At 57.3% G+C, this 16581-nt stretch overlaps 7 protein-coding genes across 7 annotated transcripts; 2 read left to right on the forward strand and 5 right to left on the reverse strand.

Moving 5' to 3' along the window:
• Nucleotides 1-178: 178 nt before the first annotated feature.
• N657DRAFT_645464 (MIF4G-domain-containing protein) lies at nt 179-3510 on the reverse strand. The gene has a single exon (XM_062792953.1). The coding sequence runs from the start codon at nt 3356-3358 to the stop codon at nt 386-388; it is 2973 nt and encodes a 990-aa protein (XP_062647632.1). The 5' UTR covers nt 3359-3510; the 3' UTR covers nt 179-385.
• Nucleotides 3511-3834: 324 nt separating this feature from the next.
• Nucleotides 3835-4787, forward strand: N657DRAFT_619025 (dolichol phosphate-mannose biosynthesis regulatory). The gene is made up of 3 exons (XM_062790555.1): nt 3835-3858; nt 3937-4017; nt 4104-4787. The coding sequence occupies exons 1-3, from the start codon at nt 3856-3858 to the stop codon at nt 4299-4301; spliced, it is 282 nt and encodes a 93-aa protein (XP_062647633.1). The 5' UTR covers nt 3835-3855; the 3' UTR covers nt 4302-4787.
• N657DRAFT_431016 (uncharacterized protein) lies at nt 4783-8877 on the reverse strand. Its single transcript, XM_062787342.1, has 2 exons — nt 8798-8877; nt 4783-8654 (listed from the first exon to the last, which is right to left on the reverse strand). Exon 2 carries the CDS (start codon nt 8431-8433, stop codon nt 5251-5253), a length of 3183 nt encoding a protein of 1060 aa, XP_062647634.1. The 5' UTR covers nt 8434-8654; nt 8798-8877; the 3' UTR covers nt 4783-5250.
• Nucleotides 8878-9596: 719 nt separating this feature from the next.
• Nucleotides 9597-10515, forward strand: N657DRAFT_645468 (uncharacterized protein). Its single transcript, XM_062792954.1, has 2 exons — nt 9597-10373; nt 10450-10515. The coding sequence occupies exon 1, from the start codon at nt 9961-9963 to the stop codon at nt 10195-10197; it is 237 nt and encodes a 78-aa protein (XP_062647635.1). The 5' UTR covers nt 9597-9960; the 3' UTR covers nt 10198-10373; nt 10450-10515.
• N657DRAFT_645469 (uncharacterized protein) lies at nt 10295-11287 on the reverse strand. Its single transcript, XM_062792955.1, has 2 exons — nt 10771-11287; nt 10295-10693 (listed from the first exon to the last, which is right to left on the reverse strand). The coding sequence occupies exons 1-2, from the start codon at nt 11069-11071 to the stop codon at nt 10425-10427; spliced, it is 570 nt and encodes a 189-aa protein (XP_062647636.1). The 5' UTR covers nt 11072-11287; the 3' UTR covers nt 10295-10424.
• A 49-nt stretch (nt 11288-11336) lies between these two features.
• On the reverse strand, nt 11337-14514 carry N657DRAFT_596733 (uncharacterized protein). The gene is made up of 2 exons (XM_062790009.1): nt 11950-14514; nt 11337-11833 (listed from the first exon to the last, which is right to left on the reverse strand). Exons 1-2 carry the CDS (start codon nt 14332-14334, stop codon nt 11687-11689), a joined length of 2532 nt encoding a protein of 843 aa, XP_062647637.1. The 5' UTR covers nt 14335-14514; the 3' UTR covers nt 11337-11686.
• A 778-nt stretch (nt 14515-15292) lies between these two features.
• N657DRAFT_634047 (uncharacterized protein) lies at nt 15293-16012 on the reverse strand (the record flags this gene model as incomplete). The annotated part of the gene is made up of 3 exons (XM_062791247.1): nt 15293-15416; nt 15502-15600; nt 15678-16012. The coding sequence occupies 3 exons, from the start codon at nt 16010-16012 to the stop codon at nt 15293-15295; spliced, it is 558 nt and encodes a 185-aa protein (XP_062647638.1).
• Between the last annotated feature and the right edge of the window lie 569 nt (nt 16013-16581).

Here is a 16581-nt window from a genome sequence, read left to right on the forward strand (position 1 = left end):
TTTCCGTGGTATGGGTGGGCAATGCGGGCGGAGCGGAAATCGGCGCGGCGTTTGCGTCTTCGACTTCGTTGTTAATACGTCTGGTGCGTTTTCTGAGGGAGGAAGCTGGCATGGCATGAAATGTCCAGCCATGATGATGGGTTGATGGACGTGGATGGGATGTTTGAGTACTACACAATTTGTGAATGTTTACCTACATACAGAACTTCAAATGGAGCGTGCAGCGAGGCTCGACAGAATCGGTTTGGGTTCCCTGCTTCGCTTCCAAGGTGCGTGTCCTTTACAAAGCTGAGAAAGGGCCACTCCATTGCATTGCCCTCATAGCAGCTGCCTTTTGTCAAGAAACAGTCTCTCATTATCCACTGCCCTCCATGCCCTTAAACCATCAAACCCTCCCCCGCTGCGCCACGACAGAAGGCGACCTCGACCGTGAGCTAGAATAATACCGCCTCCGCTTCCCGGAAACACCGGCCGGGGTCCGGTCATACGACCGTGACCGACTGCGACTATCCCTTCTCCCTCGATATCCACCCCTAGCCGTATCACCCCTGTAACTACCAGCCCTGTCACCATCCCGATCTCTATACCCATCCCTCCCCCCACCGCCACCGTCTCTTCTCACCGGAGGCGACCTGCTCCCGGAATACCCCCTCTCCCTCCTCACAGGCGACCTCAACCTCGACCTCGATCTTGACACCGATCTCGACCTGCTCCCAGATCTCGACCAACTATACCTCCTCACCCTTCTCGCCGGAGGCGGTGCAGGCGACCTACTCGGCGAGTAGGACCCCTCCCTCCTCCGCTTTCCACCAACCGTAACAGTAGCGGCAGCGGCAGCAGATGGGCGAGGCCTGGACCGCGACCGAGACCGCGAAACCGACACGGAACGCGAGTATGAACGCTTCCGCCGAGCACCATTACCACTACCAGCACCACGACGAGCTGGCGCCGACAGCGACTGATACGGCGACCGAGACGGCGACCGGGACGGCGACCGGGACCGCGTCAGCGAGCGGGTATAACTCCTCTCTCTGGCGCGCCCTCGGGTCGTAGTGCGGCTGCGACTTCTGCTCCTGCTAGGGCTCCGCCCCCGCCGGGCCGGCGGAGAGCGGGAGATAGAGCGTGTGTAGCTGCGGCTGCGGCTGCGCGAGTAGGATCTGTCATCTCTTGCAGGCCTGCTGCGGCGAGGCGGCGGGGTATGCGAGACGGAGCGGCCGCGCCGGTCGCCGTCGATGGTTCGGCGGGGTGGTGGTGTGCGGGAGCGTGAGCGGGAAGAGTAGGACGAGTAGGACGAATAGCCGGATGCTGAGTCTGAGTCAGAATCAGAGTCAGCGGCCGGGGCGGCTGGGAGAGCGGGCTTGGGCATGTTGGCGAGGAAAGTGCGCATCTCGTCGGTGAGAAATCCCATTTTGATGGCGGTGAGGTAATTGATGGCAAAGCGAATGTTGCGGGGTTCGTCATGCGGGAAGATGCCCTGGAGGCTGGGCTGCAGCGTCTCGTCCGCCATGCGCGCCTTGAGCTTCGCCGTGCCCATGTTCTCCTGCAGGTCTTCAAGGAGGATCTTGAGGAAGATGCGGCTTGCTGCTGTTGTCTCCTCCTCGGTCAGGCGGATGGCGGAGAAGACGTGCCAGCCTATGGCGTCGGACGACAGCAGGTGGCCGAAAAACCTGGCAATGTTGCGCAGCTTGTTAGTCTCGTAGCGGTGGATGGTTGAGTAGTACTTCATAAACGCTTCTTCGAACAGGTCCATCCACATCCGGTTCAGGCGCGCAAACCGCTCTCCTAGCAGGCCCATGAATTTGAGGTACACCTTTTCCTGGGCGCACGACTCGACAATCATCGACACCAGCTCGGGTTCCTGGCCGGCAGGAAGCCGCAGCTTCATCAGCTTGTGCGCAGCTTCCTCTGGATCTGCGCTCGACTGGATGGTGAGGTAGATGGTTCGTCGGAGGTTGACGAGGTCCGCATTGCTCTGGTCTTTGATTTCAATGGCCTTCTGCTCCTCGTCCTCTGACTCGGACTCGCTCTCCGACTCATCCTCTTCGTCCTCATCACCGCTCCCCTCACCCAAAATCTCGGCCTTCAACTTCTTGTACTTCTCCTCGTTGGCCTCCCAGTCCGGGTCATACTTGAAGACGTTCAGGCCGTCCTGCGTGTCGATTTCCTCGTCCAGACTGACTGTGTGGGTAATTTGATCCTCCTCTTCGATCAAGTCGAGCTCCTCCTTGATCACCGGATTGTCCTTGTACTTGTCCTTGCGCACCTGGAAGAGCACCTCGATCATGTACTGCGTGCGGCGGTCGATGTCGGCTTCGTGCAAGATGCTCCTGAACTGATCAAACACACCGTTGGCAACCCTGGGCATCATCTCGTCCAGGAACAGGCCGACTTCACGCATGAACCCGACGGCAATCTCAACGCTATCGTCGGTCGGCCGCTTGAGCAGCAGGAACAGAATCTGGACAGCAAGCGTCCCGAACACGACTTGGTTGTTCACCAGATGAGCGATAAACATGGTCGAGGATAGGCATACGGCCTTGTCGTTGCGTTTGTAGGCCTTGCGGAACCGCATGATCAGGCGCTTGACCAGCAGCTCGCCCACTTCGGGCAGCTTGGTGTTGCAGATGGCTGCCAGGCAGGCATAGATGGAAGTGAAGGGCAAGCTGGCATGCTGCGCCTTGAGCAGGCTCTGGCAGAAGAGGCCGCGGCCGCGAATGAGATTCTCGCCAAACAGCTCAGGCACGACAAACTTGATGTTTGCCGTGTTGACCTTGTTGACGAGACCGTTGATGGACTTCTTCAGGGCGTCCCAGGCCATGCGCTGGTACTCCTTGGTGGTCTTGTCGGTAATGGCCGCCTGGAGTGCGCGCAGCTTCTGCGGCGGCAGGTACACGCCCTGGCTGCGAAGGTTAAGGAGTTTTTGGTACTCGGCCCTCTGTTCGGCCAGCTTCTCCTCCTCCGTTTTGGCCGGCGGGGCAGGAGGAGGAGGAGGCGTGCGCTCCTTCTTGGCTGGTCGGTACCTGTCGGCATCGCGGCGTGCGGGAGGCGGCGAGCGTATTCTCTGGGATGGCATCGCCGGTGACCGACCCTCGGAGCGAGAATGGGAACGCCCTCGAGGCGGCGGCGAACCTCTTCTTGAAGGTGGAGACCTTGGTGACCTCGTGGGTGATCGATCGCGCGAGTCATCGCGGAACCGACGGCGGGGCGGTGATATATCTCTCGAGTAGCGGGAGTCTCGGGACAGCGACCGGTCGCGGCGGAGGCTCGGCGACCGATGACGATCGATAGGTGATGGAGATGGCCGTGGGGATGGGTCTTCGGGGTGGCGCGACGGCGCCTCGACATCTAGCGACGCCATTTCGCTGTCGTCAACTCAAAAAAGTCCCTTTTCCTGACTAACAGAGAGAGACCCAATTCAAGAAGCTTAGCTGGGATCTCGGAACTCTGGATTGGCCACCTCAGTTTGACTGTAAAGGCCAAAGGCTGATTAATGGCAGTCGCAATCGATGAAGCAAAGCAGAGCTCAACCTGGAAATTGTATTTTGACAAGGCTGGAGCAGCCAAGACTTGAGAGACCGCGCCCCACTTTGATGCGTTTGGCTGCCGGAGCTTCTGGAAATGGCTGATGAACGAGAACGCGCTAACGCGAACCCTTGACGGCCAATTTCTGAGGAGGTCACCGTGGCGGAACGACCTCGATCGTGGGTGGGACCCCGACTTGTTTGACGAGCAGCTTCATCCAGGCTATGCAAAACATCAGGCCGCCTCGACTAGTGTCGCCAGCTTCGCTGAGATTGCCATAACCCAACACCGAATTTACACCATTCCAGTTTTCTGCAACTAATTCCCTTGACAATGGTCGGTCATTCCCAGCCACACGTTCCCCTTAAAGGTCAAGGCCAGCCAAGCTAACCAAACACCGAAACCGCAAAACAGCTCGACAAACTCGTCGGCCTCGCCATGCTCGTGGCCGCATCGGTTGTCTTTCTTTACTACACCATCTGGACTTTGTTGATGGTACTCGCCCTGCCTTTCCCTCTAAACTATCCAAACCCCATTCATACAACCAATCGAATCAACCATGCTAACAAAACAAATCACAGCCCTTCGTCGACTCAGACCACCCCCTCCAAGCTTTCTTCCCGCCCCGCGTCTGGGCAATCCGCGTTCCCGTGATCCTGATCCTGCTCGGCTGCGCCGTGGTCGGCTCCTTCCTCAGCGTGGTCATGATCCGCAGCAACCGCAAGAAGGCAGCCAAGGCGGCCGCCGCGGCGGCGGCGGCTGGGAAGAAGAAGGCATAACAATCGACTGGTATCATCAGTCTGGGCATAGGGAAAACTACACGCATCAATTCATCCTGGTGCTTTGTCTTGGGGATGGCTGGCTGTGCCTTGATCACCCCCTGCGGTCCGTCCGGGTCATTTGGGGTTGGATGGTCTTTAAACAGTCAAATAATACAATACAAGAACACACACGGAAAGCGGCGGTGAAACTGGAAGAACTGAAGCGGAGGGTGGTGAATGCTGTTGTTTTTCCAGGTCGTCTTGAGTGGAGTCATGGCAGGTGGTAAGATATTGTACGGGGAATGATCCTTGCGAGGAGAGGGGAGAATTGCTCAGATAATCCAACACTCTCCAACAAAACGTGTGGCCGTCACAACCGCGAACATTGGTCCGCGATGAGATTTGAAGCGAGACCTTATTGGATGGTGAATAACACTCATCCAGTCATCATGATCTGTGCTCGACCAACTCTTCTCATCACCACCTCGTGAGCTCAACCAAACTAAACGCTGTATGGCAGTGATGGTATTGCTTGATAGGTATCCTGTCTACCTACTCAACTGCTAAGCCGGATTCTTCCCGCTCCTGCACCACGCTCGCAGCCGTCGAACTCGTCCAAAGAACAAGGACAAGCTACAATAACCCAGACAATACCAACACAACCCAGGTAAAGAGCCAAGCGCCCAAGCCCAAAGAGCGTAGCAGAGATGCCAGAAGGTCAACTGTCCCCAACACGCTCCAATATGCCTTCCCAATGCCCATAATGCAGTGCAGTGCCCAAACGATCCAAATACTGAGCTTCTCTCTATCGTGAAAATACCACGACATGCCCCCGTCGAATTGGAGAAGGAGGAAAAGCGGCCTCGTGTGTGCGCAACGCAACCGATTTCAACGCGACCACAGCAAAACTTGAATAACCAAGCAAACAACAGGCATCAGCCCAGAACGCCCGACCCGCTGCCCCCATTCACACCCGCTGGTCCGCGAAGTCAAGCACTTCACAATCGTCCTCAAAGAACCCATCATCTTCCTGGGCCGGCGCAGCGCCCCGTCTCCGGCGCGTGGTGACCACAATCTGCGCATCGTCGTCTCCGGTCCGTTGAAGGATCCTTTCCATCGCCGATGCCGGAAGCGCCCGCGACGCGTCCAGTGGGAGGTTGAACGAGGCGTCATCCAACAAGTGAGGCAGGCCCATGTCGAGTTTGGTCGCTTGAATAGGCTGGCCAAACGCCCACGCAGCCGACGATTTGGAGGCCGACGTGCCCCGAATCTGAGCCTGCCTGGAAGTTTTCTTCCGCCGCGACGTGTGCTCTGGCGACGTCTCCTCTAGCGAAGCCGTAGCCACTAGAGTGGTGACATCTACATCCTGTTGGGACGGGCCCAGCTCAAAGAGCGCCACCCGTCTGTCCGTGTGGAACGGCTGATACGGCGCGCTCGACTCAATCTCTGCCTGAGGGATGGAGGACTCGGCGCTGTGATCGTAAACTCGGGGCCGCATCCGTGGGTGATTGAGCACCGTGGTGTTGTTGCCGGCATCGAGATCCCTCTCGGTGAGGTCCAGGTCTTCATCAGGATCAAGGATATTCTTCGCTAGCGGGGCAAGAGCGTCGTCCGGCAGGAACGGGACCTGGAAGTCCGTGTACCGGGAAAAGCGCGGTGCACGCTTATCGGCGCCAGCCACCGCTTTCCTGCTCTTACTAGGAAACAAGCGGACGAGACCGCCGCCGAGAACGAAGAGAGAGTGGTCCCTTTTACCAGAGATCCACGTCACGCATGACGGGCCTGGGAGCGTGGCTGAGTTCGGGAGCGAGACTCTGTTCTCGCCAGTGTGCCGTAGCTGACTGATCGCAATGCCAGTCTTGCCTAGCGAATGACTGATGCTAGCGGCAATGACTTTCCCACCATGAGCGGCATAGTCTCCAATGCCAGCGGCCGCCACCGGTGCAGCGTTGGAGTTGCTCCTGCGCTGGCGGTTGATGAGAGGGCGGGCGACATCGCGGACGGAGCTCAGAGCATTTGATGCGATAGAGACGGCTGAAGTCGGGCCGTCGGCTGCTGGACTCTTCACCTCCTGGGCCCGTCTACGGCGCGGCGGAGGCCATACAAAGGCCGCTGGCGGCAAGTCCAGCAAGTGGACGGTGCCTCGTTCCGTGACCATAGCTAAACGCTCGCCATTTGGACGTGTCCAGGCGACATCGACGATGCGGGCTACGGTCAGCCGGGAGAACTGGGCAATCTGCCGCACCCGTGGGCCCGCGGATGACAGACCGGTAGCCTGGAGTGGTGAAGATTTGGTGTGTTGAATGCGCATCAAGTCCCAGACCGTCTGCACATCGCCCTTGCTGCTTGCGCTGAACAGGGAGAGACCGGAGGGCGAAAGCGACAGAAAGCTGCAGCCCTGGGAAAGAGCAAAACTGGTAATCGGATGCGGCATCGTCGAAGAAGCCAGACTCTCGATATCCAATATGGAAATCATACCCGGCTCTTTCGCCACCGGCTGCGCGACTGCGCCATGTGTCGGGGGAAATTGAGAGGCATCTGGGCGTAAACCAGCCGCTCCGCCCCAGCTTTGGGGCGCGAGGGTTGGTGACCGTGCATGCTGGCTCTGCTGCGAGTTCCAGTAGCTGTTCCAAGCCTGCCAACCCTGCTTGCCGACCCATTTAGCTCCTTGGATTAGCTCCTGAGTGGCGTCCCGCATGATCTTGTTCATGACACTCTCAGACACGGGAAGATCAAGGTCCGAGCTGACAGGCGGCAACTGTGGGGGTGTCACGGATGCCAGACCTGGAGCACGGCCGAATGCAGGCACCGGAACCACAGCCTGCAGGGCAATTTGAGAAGATGGCGCGGCTGGGCAATACGCGATCCATCTGCCACTGACGCTCAGGATCGCAACCTGGGGCCGAGGACGTTGCGGGGCGGGCATACGGCCTCTCTCAGGTTCTTGTGTTGCTTCTCCTTTGGGCGGCTGCTGCAGAGTAGTCCAGAGCTTGCCATGACAGCGGAAGTGAAGCGGGTGATCGTTCGTGGCTGGCGTCTGCCGGTAAACCCAACATTCCCCTGTAATACCTGACGATACCACAAGATTACCGCCATCTGCATGGATGTGGAAAGCACCGGTTGGGGGAGGTGCCTGGAAGGTCGCGCTCGTGATGGGTGGCTTGAAGGGTATCTTAGGCGCCTCAAGAAGTACGCTCACCTGGCGGCCCGTCTTTAACGAGAAGATCTCAACAGTCGTCCGATAGGATTCCACAAAGCCGGCCGCAATGCGGTTCCCGACATTCCTAGCGGGGGGTTCCGGGCTGGCGTTGCTCATGGCATCAGACCTCTCAGCATAAACGGCATCGTAGTCGGTCTCGACGTTCACTTCCGGCGCCGGGAGGGAAATGCTGGGGCCATGGAGAACGACTGCCACTAGAGGAAACAGGTCCGAGTTCTCGGATGTCCATGGCAGAACCTTGGCATGGTAAATGCCTCCGCGCAGCCCTTTCAAACTGGCAACACTCTCGATGCCGTGTTTTCCGGTCGCGAAAACCTCGAGCCCACCTTCATACCCTGCCAGGATCACATTGTCCTTCCCACGGGTGCGATCGGCATCCTGAGGGGAAAGCGTATCGAAGCCGAAATAGTAACCCCTCTCTCCTGGCTTCATGCCGGCCGGTTGCTGCAGGCCGAGGTCTAAACCTGTTGTGCCGTAAAAATGCGGCTGTGGCTGATGCGGAAGCGGCGAGTTCGAGGCAGCCCTTACCTGGGCGTAATGCGAATGCATCGAGCTGCGTCTTGCTGCGGCCGCGGCGAACTGAAGATGGGTGTCCGGAGGAGAGTATTGGTTATCCATGTGGAAACTCAGTGGCCTGCGACCCCCGGTTGATGGCGATGCCGAGGGCGGATGGTAGCCTACAGCAGGTCTAGGCGAGGACCAGCCAGATCGGAAACCGCGCGTGTCTTCGTAAGAAGAAGGAACCGTGGGCGGAGACTCGCCAACCAGGCTAATGAGGTTTCCGGGGGACCCGGCCATGCCTGCACCAAGCCCTCTTGCCCATTCCCTTGTGCTCGGTGAATTGCTCGTTGCGTAGGATGTCGACGAGACGGCATCCAGTAAAGGCGATGCAACGGGGTTGTCGTTTGACGATAAGCTGGAAGGGTTCATCTCTGGGGAGACAACGGGCGAGGAGTTTGAGGAGGGTTCCTTGGTAGCGGTCCCGTTGCTGTGACGTGGTCAGCGTCAAGCCCCTGAGATGGGATGGCCAACGCGGCAAGAGCCAAGTTAGGCACAGGACCTAGAAACCCACGCGAACTTGGCACCATGTTTGGTCACGGCCGCGACGACGCTGCCGCCTTCTTTGCCATTCTTCCGGTCTTTCTTAGAGCCTGTTGCGGAGGAAGAGGGTTAACCTCAAGCCCCACCACACGAGGTGGTCGGGTTGCCGAGATGTCGTATAACCAGGCAAAGCTGGTTTTAGAGCATCCAAGCAACCTAAGCAGAGGGGAAGGGTCCGAAGAGGGAGGCGCACCTGGCATGAATGGCAACTAATAAAGACAGCGGAGCAGTGGCCTGCTCGAGCGGCAATAGTAGTGCACCTTTCGGCGTGAAGCCGAAGTCGGTGCCAGCTGGTAGAGTAATCCCGAGATAGGCTCAATGTATCCGACGGCTCCTTCAATAGCTGTAAGGCGTTGGCGGTTGATGTAGGACAGAAATTGAAAGCCGGGCTGATGGGTTATGTGTATGTAGAATCGGCCGGCAAGCTATCGGATGGGACAAAGGAGCGGCAATTCACAAGACGCTGCCCAAGCTTGAAAGGGGTGTTCTTCTAGCACCAAGATAAAACGAAACAAAAACGCCGAGTATGCAGGAAAAGCAAAGAAAAGAAGGTTCGTCTGTTTGATAACTCGTTATGGACAGGAAAGAGTGTCGTTGGCTGCGAAGATGGGATGACAAGCGGGACAGGATGGATGTGTCAACAGTTGTTGGAGGTGCTGCTGTGACTCGAAGCAAGGCCGCTGGGGGTGGTCGACAGGCGCAACCACAGACCTGGAGTCGCGTAAAGGCGGGGCTTTGCTGCAGGTTGCACGTCGGCCGAAGAAGGCAAGGAGGGGGGTTCCCATTCCTGGGGTCTTGTGGCTTGGTGGGGTCTGCAGCAACGGTCCACTTGTCGCTTGGGGTTCTGCAGCTGTGAACGGGAAGGCGAAGCAGATAAGCGTGGGCTATCAGCTTTTGGCGGGGCTGATGATTGTCGCTGTTTCCGTCCCACTGAGAGATGAATCTTCAACGATCGTCAGGAGCACTGCAACCTGCACCGTCGTGTGTTTGGAAGATTCTCCAAAGTCGGCTCGACAGAGCCCCGAGCTACTTTAGGTAGTTGAGCAAGATCTATACAGGAGATAACACGTATTGACTGGGAAGTCATGGGAAGGCGTGGGACGGTTCAAGGAGCTCAAGAACCCTCCCAAACCTTACGTCATTGCATACCCGAGGTCATTCACCACCGGTTTGGTGGCTCAGAGCCGGAATGACCTCCTCCTGTGTTGCTGCTGACCTTGACCAATGACCTCGGTCAAGCACGGATCTATGAAGAAGGACTAGGAACCATTTGGGCGTTTCTGTGCTCGATTTTGAAGATGGACTTGTATTGCACTTGTACAATAAACAATCAAGGGGAGAATCACGTATGCATGGATGGTCGGCATGCTCTCGCCGGATGAGTCGGTTTTGAGGCCTGCAGTCACTCCGCAACCCTCCACCAAGAAGGCTTCCAAGCAGAGCAATCCTATTTCGTCAACTCCACGAACGCCCGATAGTGTTTCGAACCTCCCACATCCCCATCTGGACAAGTCTGTTCGCCCGATCTTCGAGATCGCCTACAGAGACCATGACTCGACTACGGCAGTTTATCTAATACCTAATTCTTCTTAGCCGACCTAGCTCTTTTACCCGCCACCAGCCGACAACACTGCCGAGACAATGACGATCTCAGGCGGCAACTGAACGACAAGCCAGCCACTCACGCTGGCATGACGGGCGGGGAAGAGAGACCACATGACAGACAAACCACCCCTTTCTGGGAGGCAAGAACCGGGAATGGTACTAAGGTCAGGTAGAGTGGGAAAAAGGGAGCAAGCCACCCCACAGCCTCACCATTCTCACTTCTGGACATAAACCCTATAGAACACAAACTTCCACGACGCGTTAAGGCTGTCCCTCCGCAACTGGGCATGAGCAGCGAACCCGGCCACCGCTTCCGATCCGTCCTTCATCCGGTACGCGACGGCCCCAAACAGCATGAACTCCTTTTCATGCATCACCATAACCGCCTTCTGGTCAGGCGAGAAGCTGGCCGGGAACAACTTGACCAGCCGGTGCTTGCGCGCCTCGACGTCTCTCCACATGTCGCGTCTTAGTTTCCTGATCTCTGTAATACACACAAGTATGAGACAATAGTTCAAACCGAACTGCCTACCCTGGGGCCTGTAGTGTATGGACACTCACCATCTTTGCCTTTGGCAATATCCTTCATCATAATGAGCGTCGCATCTTCGCGGAAGAAGTAGACCCACTCGTCGTTGCGGTCCGGATCGTCCGAGACTTCGAAGAAGCGGGTAATGAACAGCTTGACCGACGAGTCGACGGGTACGTTGTTTGGATACCACGGCTCATAGCCCGATTCCCCGCCGGGCTTGCCCGCCGCCGTCGCCAGTGAGCCAAAAGTTGAACTCAAACTCATGTCTCGTGCCATGGTGAGAGAGTCGAGGTGTGTCTGAGTCTCGATGCTGCTGTCGTCGTTGTTCATACCTTAAGTTGGCTCAGAGCGTAAAATGTCACGATATACTGGGCTCGAGGTGCTTGCCGTCTATGATTCTAGAAGTGTCTGGGCTCCCTGGTGGGACGATTGGTGGGTGTGGTTGGCAGCTCGTCGTTGTGTTGCCATCACGTCCGTTCTTCCCATAATATTGGCGTATGATGCCGTGTATCACTGCATCATACGCCATGACGACGTCGATCTCCCATATGCAGGTCCATGCCCACCCTACGAATTTCAATTTTGGTGACAACTAGCAGTATTGTATCTGCCCACGGATGCACCATACGCATGCCTGCATTGTACACGCTACAATCAGCCTAGACAACCAACACCGACAAATACGGTACCTTACACATCATGTCTAACTCGAAAGCACGATGGACCACCTCCAACCTTCTTGAACCAGCCATGGACTGACCAACCGCTCTGAACTCTATAGTTACACTTCAAGTTTCTCCGAAGAATGTCCCAATCCCAGACTCTAATTGAAGCCAACCATTGAAGCAACAACAATGTGAAGCAGAAACACGGACTAAACAGAGAATAAGGGCAAAATCACACCGCTTCCGAGGGAGAAATGAAAAGAGCGAAGAACAGTCGCAATCAAGCCTTGATGCCCCTGGCGCTAACCTCACCCTTCTCGCCGATGTTCAGGAGCTTCCTGCAATCCGGACAATACCATTTTGTCGTCCGCGCCGGTATGTCCGACAGCCCGACACACTCAAGGTGGAACCACTCCTGCTTGCAATTCTGTGTTTTCGTCTCTCGTCAACAACACATCCAATACCAGTACCAAACTAAGCGATAGCCCCAAGCGGAAGTAAGAGACAGCGAGAAGAGAGAAAAAAAGAAGAAAGAGAACTCACATCAACGTTATCACACTGAATCATGGTCCCAAAACTGACTCGATTACACAAACAATACCTGGCCTCGAGCGGGTCAATGATATTGCCCTCGTCATCAACCTCGACCTCCTGCATATCGGCGGCGGTGGTCGCAGCCTTGCTCTTCCTTGCCGCCGCGGCAGAGCTCGTCTTCTTGCGCGGCGCCGCCTTGCGCTTGCCTACGGCGCTGTTACCGCCGCTGTTGGTCCGGCTGATGACGCCTGGGGCGGGCCGCTTCGCGCGCTTGCCTGCGGAGTTGCGCCCGGCGGCGGCGGCGGACGCTGCTGCTGCGCCGCCGGATGCGGGTGTGTTGGTGGAGGTGGTCACGGTTTGCTCCGGCGCGGGCGTGTTCCGGGCGGTGCTAGCGCGCCGGTGACGGTCTGCGGCCAGGGAGGGCTGCGGTTCTTGGCTCGTGGCCTTGCCGCGGGATGCGGGCCGGCGGGTTACTGTTGTGGTTGCTGTTGGTGTGGCACCGGGGTCGGGTTTGGTGGCAGTTGATGGGCTCGCGGAGCGGGAGAGGCTAGGGAAGGCTTGGGCGGTCCGGGCTTCCAGTTGTTGCTGTTCCTGGCGAGCTGCTTGTGTCTTGCGAGTGTCTAAGGTAGGTGGAAGAATGGGGGTCATGGATTTCTTTGGGGAGATCACCGGAGGCGGGATCGGTGTTTCAGTTGTTGGGAGCTTGACGGGCGGTAGAATACCACCGGTTTGGCCTGCGTAGCTGCTCGCCGGAGAGGTTGCCGACGCAGCGGGTGTTGCGGACTTCGCGGTGATGGACTGCTCCTGGCCCTGGATTGGCAGCGGAATTGGCGTCGTGGAATGAAGCGTTCCCCCTGTCGAGTTACGCTGGAGAGGCTGCGTTAGAGTCTCGAGAGGCATTTGTGAACCGCCCGGCGTGAGCACCGGGGGAGGCACCGGAGTCTCCGTTTTTGTGCGCTTGAGCTGCGGCCGCTGAGCCTGGCCCTCTGCCGTCTCCATCTTCTCGGCCTCGGCCTCCGGGGCCGAGTCTCTTTTGCGCTTCCTTTGGGCCTTCGCTTTGCCGGCTGCCTTGGGTTGGTCCTGGACGTTGCCTTGGTTCGCGTCAGACATGAGTGTTCTGGCGATGGCGTCAAATCTCCTAGCTGACTCTTCGGCCTCTTCGGCAGCCATCTTAGCCAACATCTCCCTCTTGAGCTTTTTGGCCTCATTCAGCTTCATCCCGCGGTTACTCAGACTCTTTTCGTCCGACGTCTCCAAGGTCAGAGCCCCAGGCGGCATCCTTCTTTCGCCCGTATCAGGATCGACAGAGGGCGTGGGCATGGTGCCTTCAAAAGGCCGGCCTTCTTCCTCAGCCTTCTTCTTCGCAGCTCTGAAGGCGTCCATTCCTCTGCCCAGTGCGTTCAGCTCTCGTGCAACCATGGTATCACTAGGGGCCCAAGCAGCATTCTTCTTCATCCGTTTCCTAAGCCGAGCAAGTTCGTATGCCGTGAGCTGGCCCCAAGGCGCGTCAGGGCCGCCAATGATGGCATTCTCCGGAGGGGGTGCTAGTTGAGTCATGGCGCCGCTTGTCGACAGTCCGGGACCCGGCAAGTTGGGCGGTGGCACAGAAGATCTAGACCGAGGTGGCCTGCCTGGCTTAGGAGTCCTCGGCTTGACTACCTTGATTCGTGTATGCGGAGCTGGGGTGGGCCTATTTGACAGTCCTTCCTCATCCGCCTGTTCCTCCCCAGAGCTGCTATCCGTGCCTGTCGTATACGCGTCGTAGGTCAAGTCGTAAGGGGCGAGGACCTCTCCCGGGACGGTGATTCGTGGCACTCGCGGCCTGCGCACCTTTTGCCCGTCTCCGCGAATGGCGGCCGCCTTTGCCGCCCGTAACATCTTCGGGGACTTGGCTGTGACGGGGCTCTTCTGCTCCTCGGGGCCGGGGTAGTTTTCACGCATCGTCTCCAGCTTTCCACGGATGGTTTTAGCACGCACATGGTGGCGGTTGACGTTTTCGATCATGCGCTGAGACTCGGCCAAGGCAAATGCGCGCTGATTCACGGAGTGGCAAACATCATCGGCGAGCTCGACGCGCAGCTCGGCGGCGCCACTCTTCTCGAGGCCCCAGGCAGCGGTGAGATCGTGGAGTTTGGTCGACTCATCGACGTACGTGTGGTCGAGGTCACCAACTAGGGTCAGGGCACGTGCAATGTCGGCTGGGAGGTATTCGGTAAAGTCGAGGAAGTCGGAAACGGTGGCCTGTGCATCGGGGTCGGCGCGGAGGTCGAGATGGTTGAGGGGGTTGTTGACGGGACCCCCCGGCCGAAGGCTTCGTTCGAGTGACGGCGGTGCCGGCTGCCGGGGCGAGATAGCTTCGTCCATGTCAGGTCGCAGAAGGACTTCTGCAGCCATTGTGAGTTGTTGCGGCGCTTTCACCCGCCTTGCGTCGTGGAAAAACGTCGCTGTTATTCCCCTTCAATTACCCCGATTTGTAGATGGCTGTAGAATTCTTCCTATGAGTGCGGCTCGGTTGTAGCGTGTTACTCAGACGTCGCTTTTGTTGCCGCTAGCAGTACGGCTTTTCCGTCGATGGACTGCTGGAGTTGAGTGTGAACCTGGAAGTGGAACGCGCTCGGGGTCGCGCCAAGAAATGGGAGTGGCAGGCAAGTGGAAACGGGACCCGAAGCGTCCCCCACGTGTTATCGAGGGGCTCAGCTGCATCCGCTAAGCCAAAGTCGGCTTGCTGCGTGGTCCCTGTGCACCAGTCGAAGTTTGTCATCATGACTGAGGTCTTCCTTCCCTGTCTTCCGAGTCTAGATCCTGCAACTTGATCCTCGCCCTTCCCTCTTTGGAACATAGTGTTTCTTTCAAACAAGCAACGCCGATCTTCGGCACATCAACGGGGTTTTGAGTGCATCCTACGGAAACGTTTCATCCGGCTGAGCGTACACTAGACGACGTAACCTTGATCGGCGCGAATCATGAGTGAAACTTTGGACAAGAGTCAATGGGCAGCAAGCCAAAGTGGCGGATGGCCAATTTGTGCCAACCCAGGCTTCGGGATGGGCCGAGGCACTGACAACAACAACTCTTCCTGAATAAACCCAAAGCCTCGATGCGAGGCAAAGGCGGCCCCCAACAAATCGTACATGTTAACCACCTCAAATTCAGTTCCGGCAGCGTGCCACTATAGTGATCCGAGGTGGACAAGTGGCCGCAGCGGGAAGGAAGCGAAAGAAGAAGGAACACAAAAGCCAACCCATAGAATTATCCCAAATCCCAACCGTAACCCAGTGTGTACAACTCCGAACCTATCCATATCACCATAGAAGAGACAACAACAGAAGGAGAGAAGCAATAAACTCCTTCCTTAGCCGATGTAATCTCGCTGGATCAGTTTTGCCCCGTGGACCTTTTCGCCCTCCTCAACCTCATACCATGACTGGTCGCCGACGGTCGTGAGGGAGGCATAGGCAGTCAACGTCCTACACTTTCTGCTTCCCAGTCAGCCATCTCGTCCACGGTCTCGACCTACCCAAACCACACACCCGGGAAACACAAGAGAGCGGCATAACTTACAGATACCCATTGATCCTCAAATCCCCCCAGACCTCCAAGTCCCCGTGCACCTCCATCGTCCCATTAATTTTAAGCTTCCCAAAAATCTTGACCTTGTCCCTGGAAACCCCGTCATATCAGCAACCACACATAAAACAAATACATTCAAAGAGGACAGACAGAAAGAGAGAGCTCACATGCAAACAACCCCGCCATTAACCTTGACATTCCCCATACTTTTGACCTTGCCCCCGCAGCTCAGATTCCCGCTCACGTCCAGGTTGCCGTACGCCTCGATCCGCTCGCGCACCGAGAAGTCGCCCGTCAGTGTCACCGACGCCATCGACTTGACCGACCCGTCCACGTCCATCGGCCCGCGCAGGTCGAGCGCGTTGTCCGACTTGATCGACTTCTTCTTCTTGACGGAGCCGGAAGAGGTGGTGGTGGAAGAAGAGGAGGCGGTGGGGTGGTGGTGGTGGCTGCCCATCATGATGGGCTGGTCAAAGGTCATTATTTGTTCGTATTCGTACATTGTTGTGGTTGTTGGGTCTTGTGCTGTTGATGTGGTGGCACTGGAAGGGATCGGGGTGGGTGCTGCGCCTGTTGTTGTTGTCGTTGTTGTTGTTGATGGTGTTGATGGTGATGGCGATGGGGATGTGGATGGTGAGGAGGCGGCGGTGGTGATGATGGTTGGCGTACTAGTAGTAGTAGGATTTGTTGCCGCTGGGGTGGTAGTAGTAACACGGGTTGTAGTTGTGGGTGTTGATGTTGATGTCGCGTCCGAGTCTGTCGTCGTCGTCCTCCCAACCGGAGGAGGGAGAGTGCCCCTTTTCATGTCCCTCGACACGGTGATATCAGTAGCGGCTCGGTACGACTTGATCCAGCTTCCCGATGGCACCCGTCCGGCATGGCCGTCATGCTCGACGCATCACTACCACTGGTGGACTGTGTAAATCCAGCCAGACGCACAGAATGACGACGGGCAGCAGGGCTTAGATGTTGGAGTGTTGGATATGCAAGACCGGATTTGGCCGGGCCCGGAAGGGCGATGTTCGGGAAGCTATATAGAAAGCGGCAACGGTACCGTATCGGCCCAGCCCT

This window comes from Parathielavia appendiculata, assembly GCF_033297405.1.
Source record: "Parathielavia appendiculata strain CBS 731.68 unplaced genomic scaffold N657scaffold_6, whole genome shotgun sequence".
Taxonomy (NCBI): Eukaryota; Fungi; Ascomycota; class Sordariomycetes; order Sordariales; family Chaetomiaceae; genus Parathielavia; species Parathielavia appendiculata.

Bases quoted from the DNA above. Each gene is read 5' to 3' on its own strand.
- N657DRAFT_596733 (XM_062790009.1), bottom strand. From the start codon at position 14,334: ATGGCTGCAGAAGTCCTTCTGCGACCTGACATGGACGAAGCTATCTCG. The intron at 11,834-11,949 runs GTGAGTTCTCTT...ACGAAAACACAG, and splicing joins TTCAGTGTGATAACGTTGAT to AATTGCAAGCAGGAGTGGTT.
- N657DRAFT_645464 (XM_062792953.1), bottom strand. From the start codon at position 3,358: ATGGCGTCGCTAGATGTCGAGGCGCCGTCGCGCCACCCCGAAGACCCA.
- N657DRAFT_645468 (XM_062792954.1), top strand. From the start codon at position 9,961: ATGGTCGGCATGCTCTCGCCGGATGAGTCGGTTTTGAGGCCTGCAGTC.
- N657DRAFT_619025 (XM_062790555.1), top strand. The intron at 4,018-4,103 runs GTACTCGCCCTG...AACAAATCACAG, and splicing joins CCATCTGGACTTTGTTGATG to CCCTTCGTCGACTCAGACCA.
- N657DRAFT_431016 (XM_062787342.1), bottom strand. From the start codon at position 8,433: ATGAACCCTTCCAGCTTATCGTCAAACGACAACCCCGTTGCATCGCCT.
- N657DRAFT_645469 (XM_062792955.1), bottom strand. From the start codon at position 11,071: ATGAACAACGACGACAGCAGCATCGAGACTCAGACACACCTCGACTCT. The intron at 10,694-10,770 runs GTGAGTGTCCAT...TGTGTATTACAG, and splicing joins TATTGCCAAAGGCAAAGATG to AGATCAGGAAACTAAGACGC.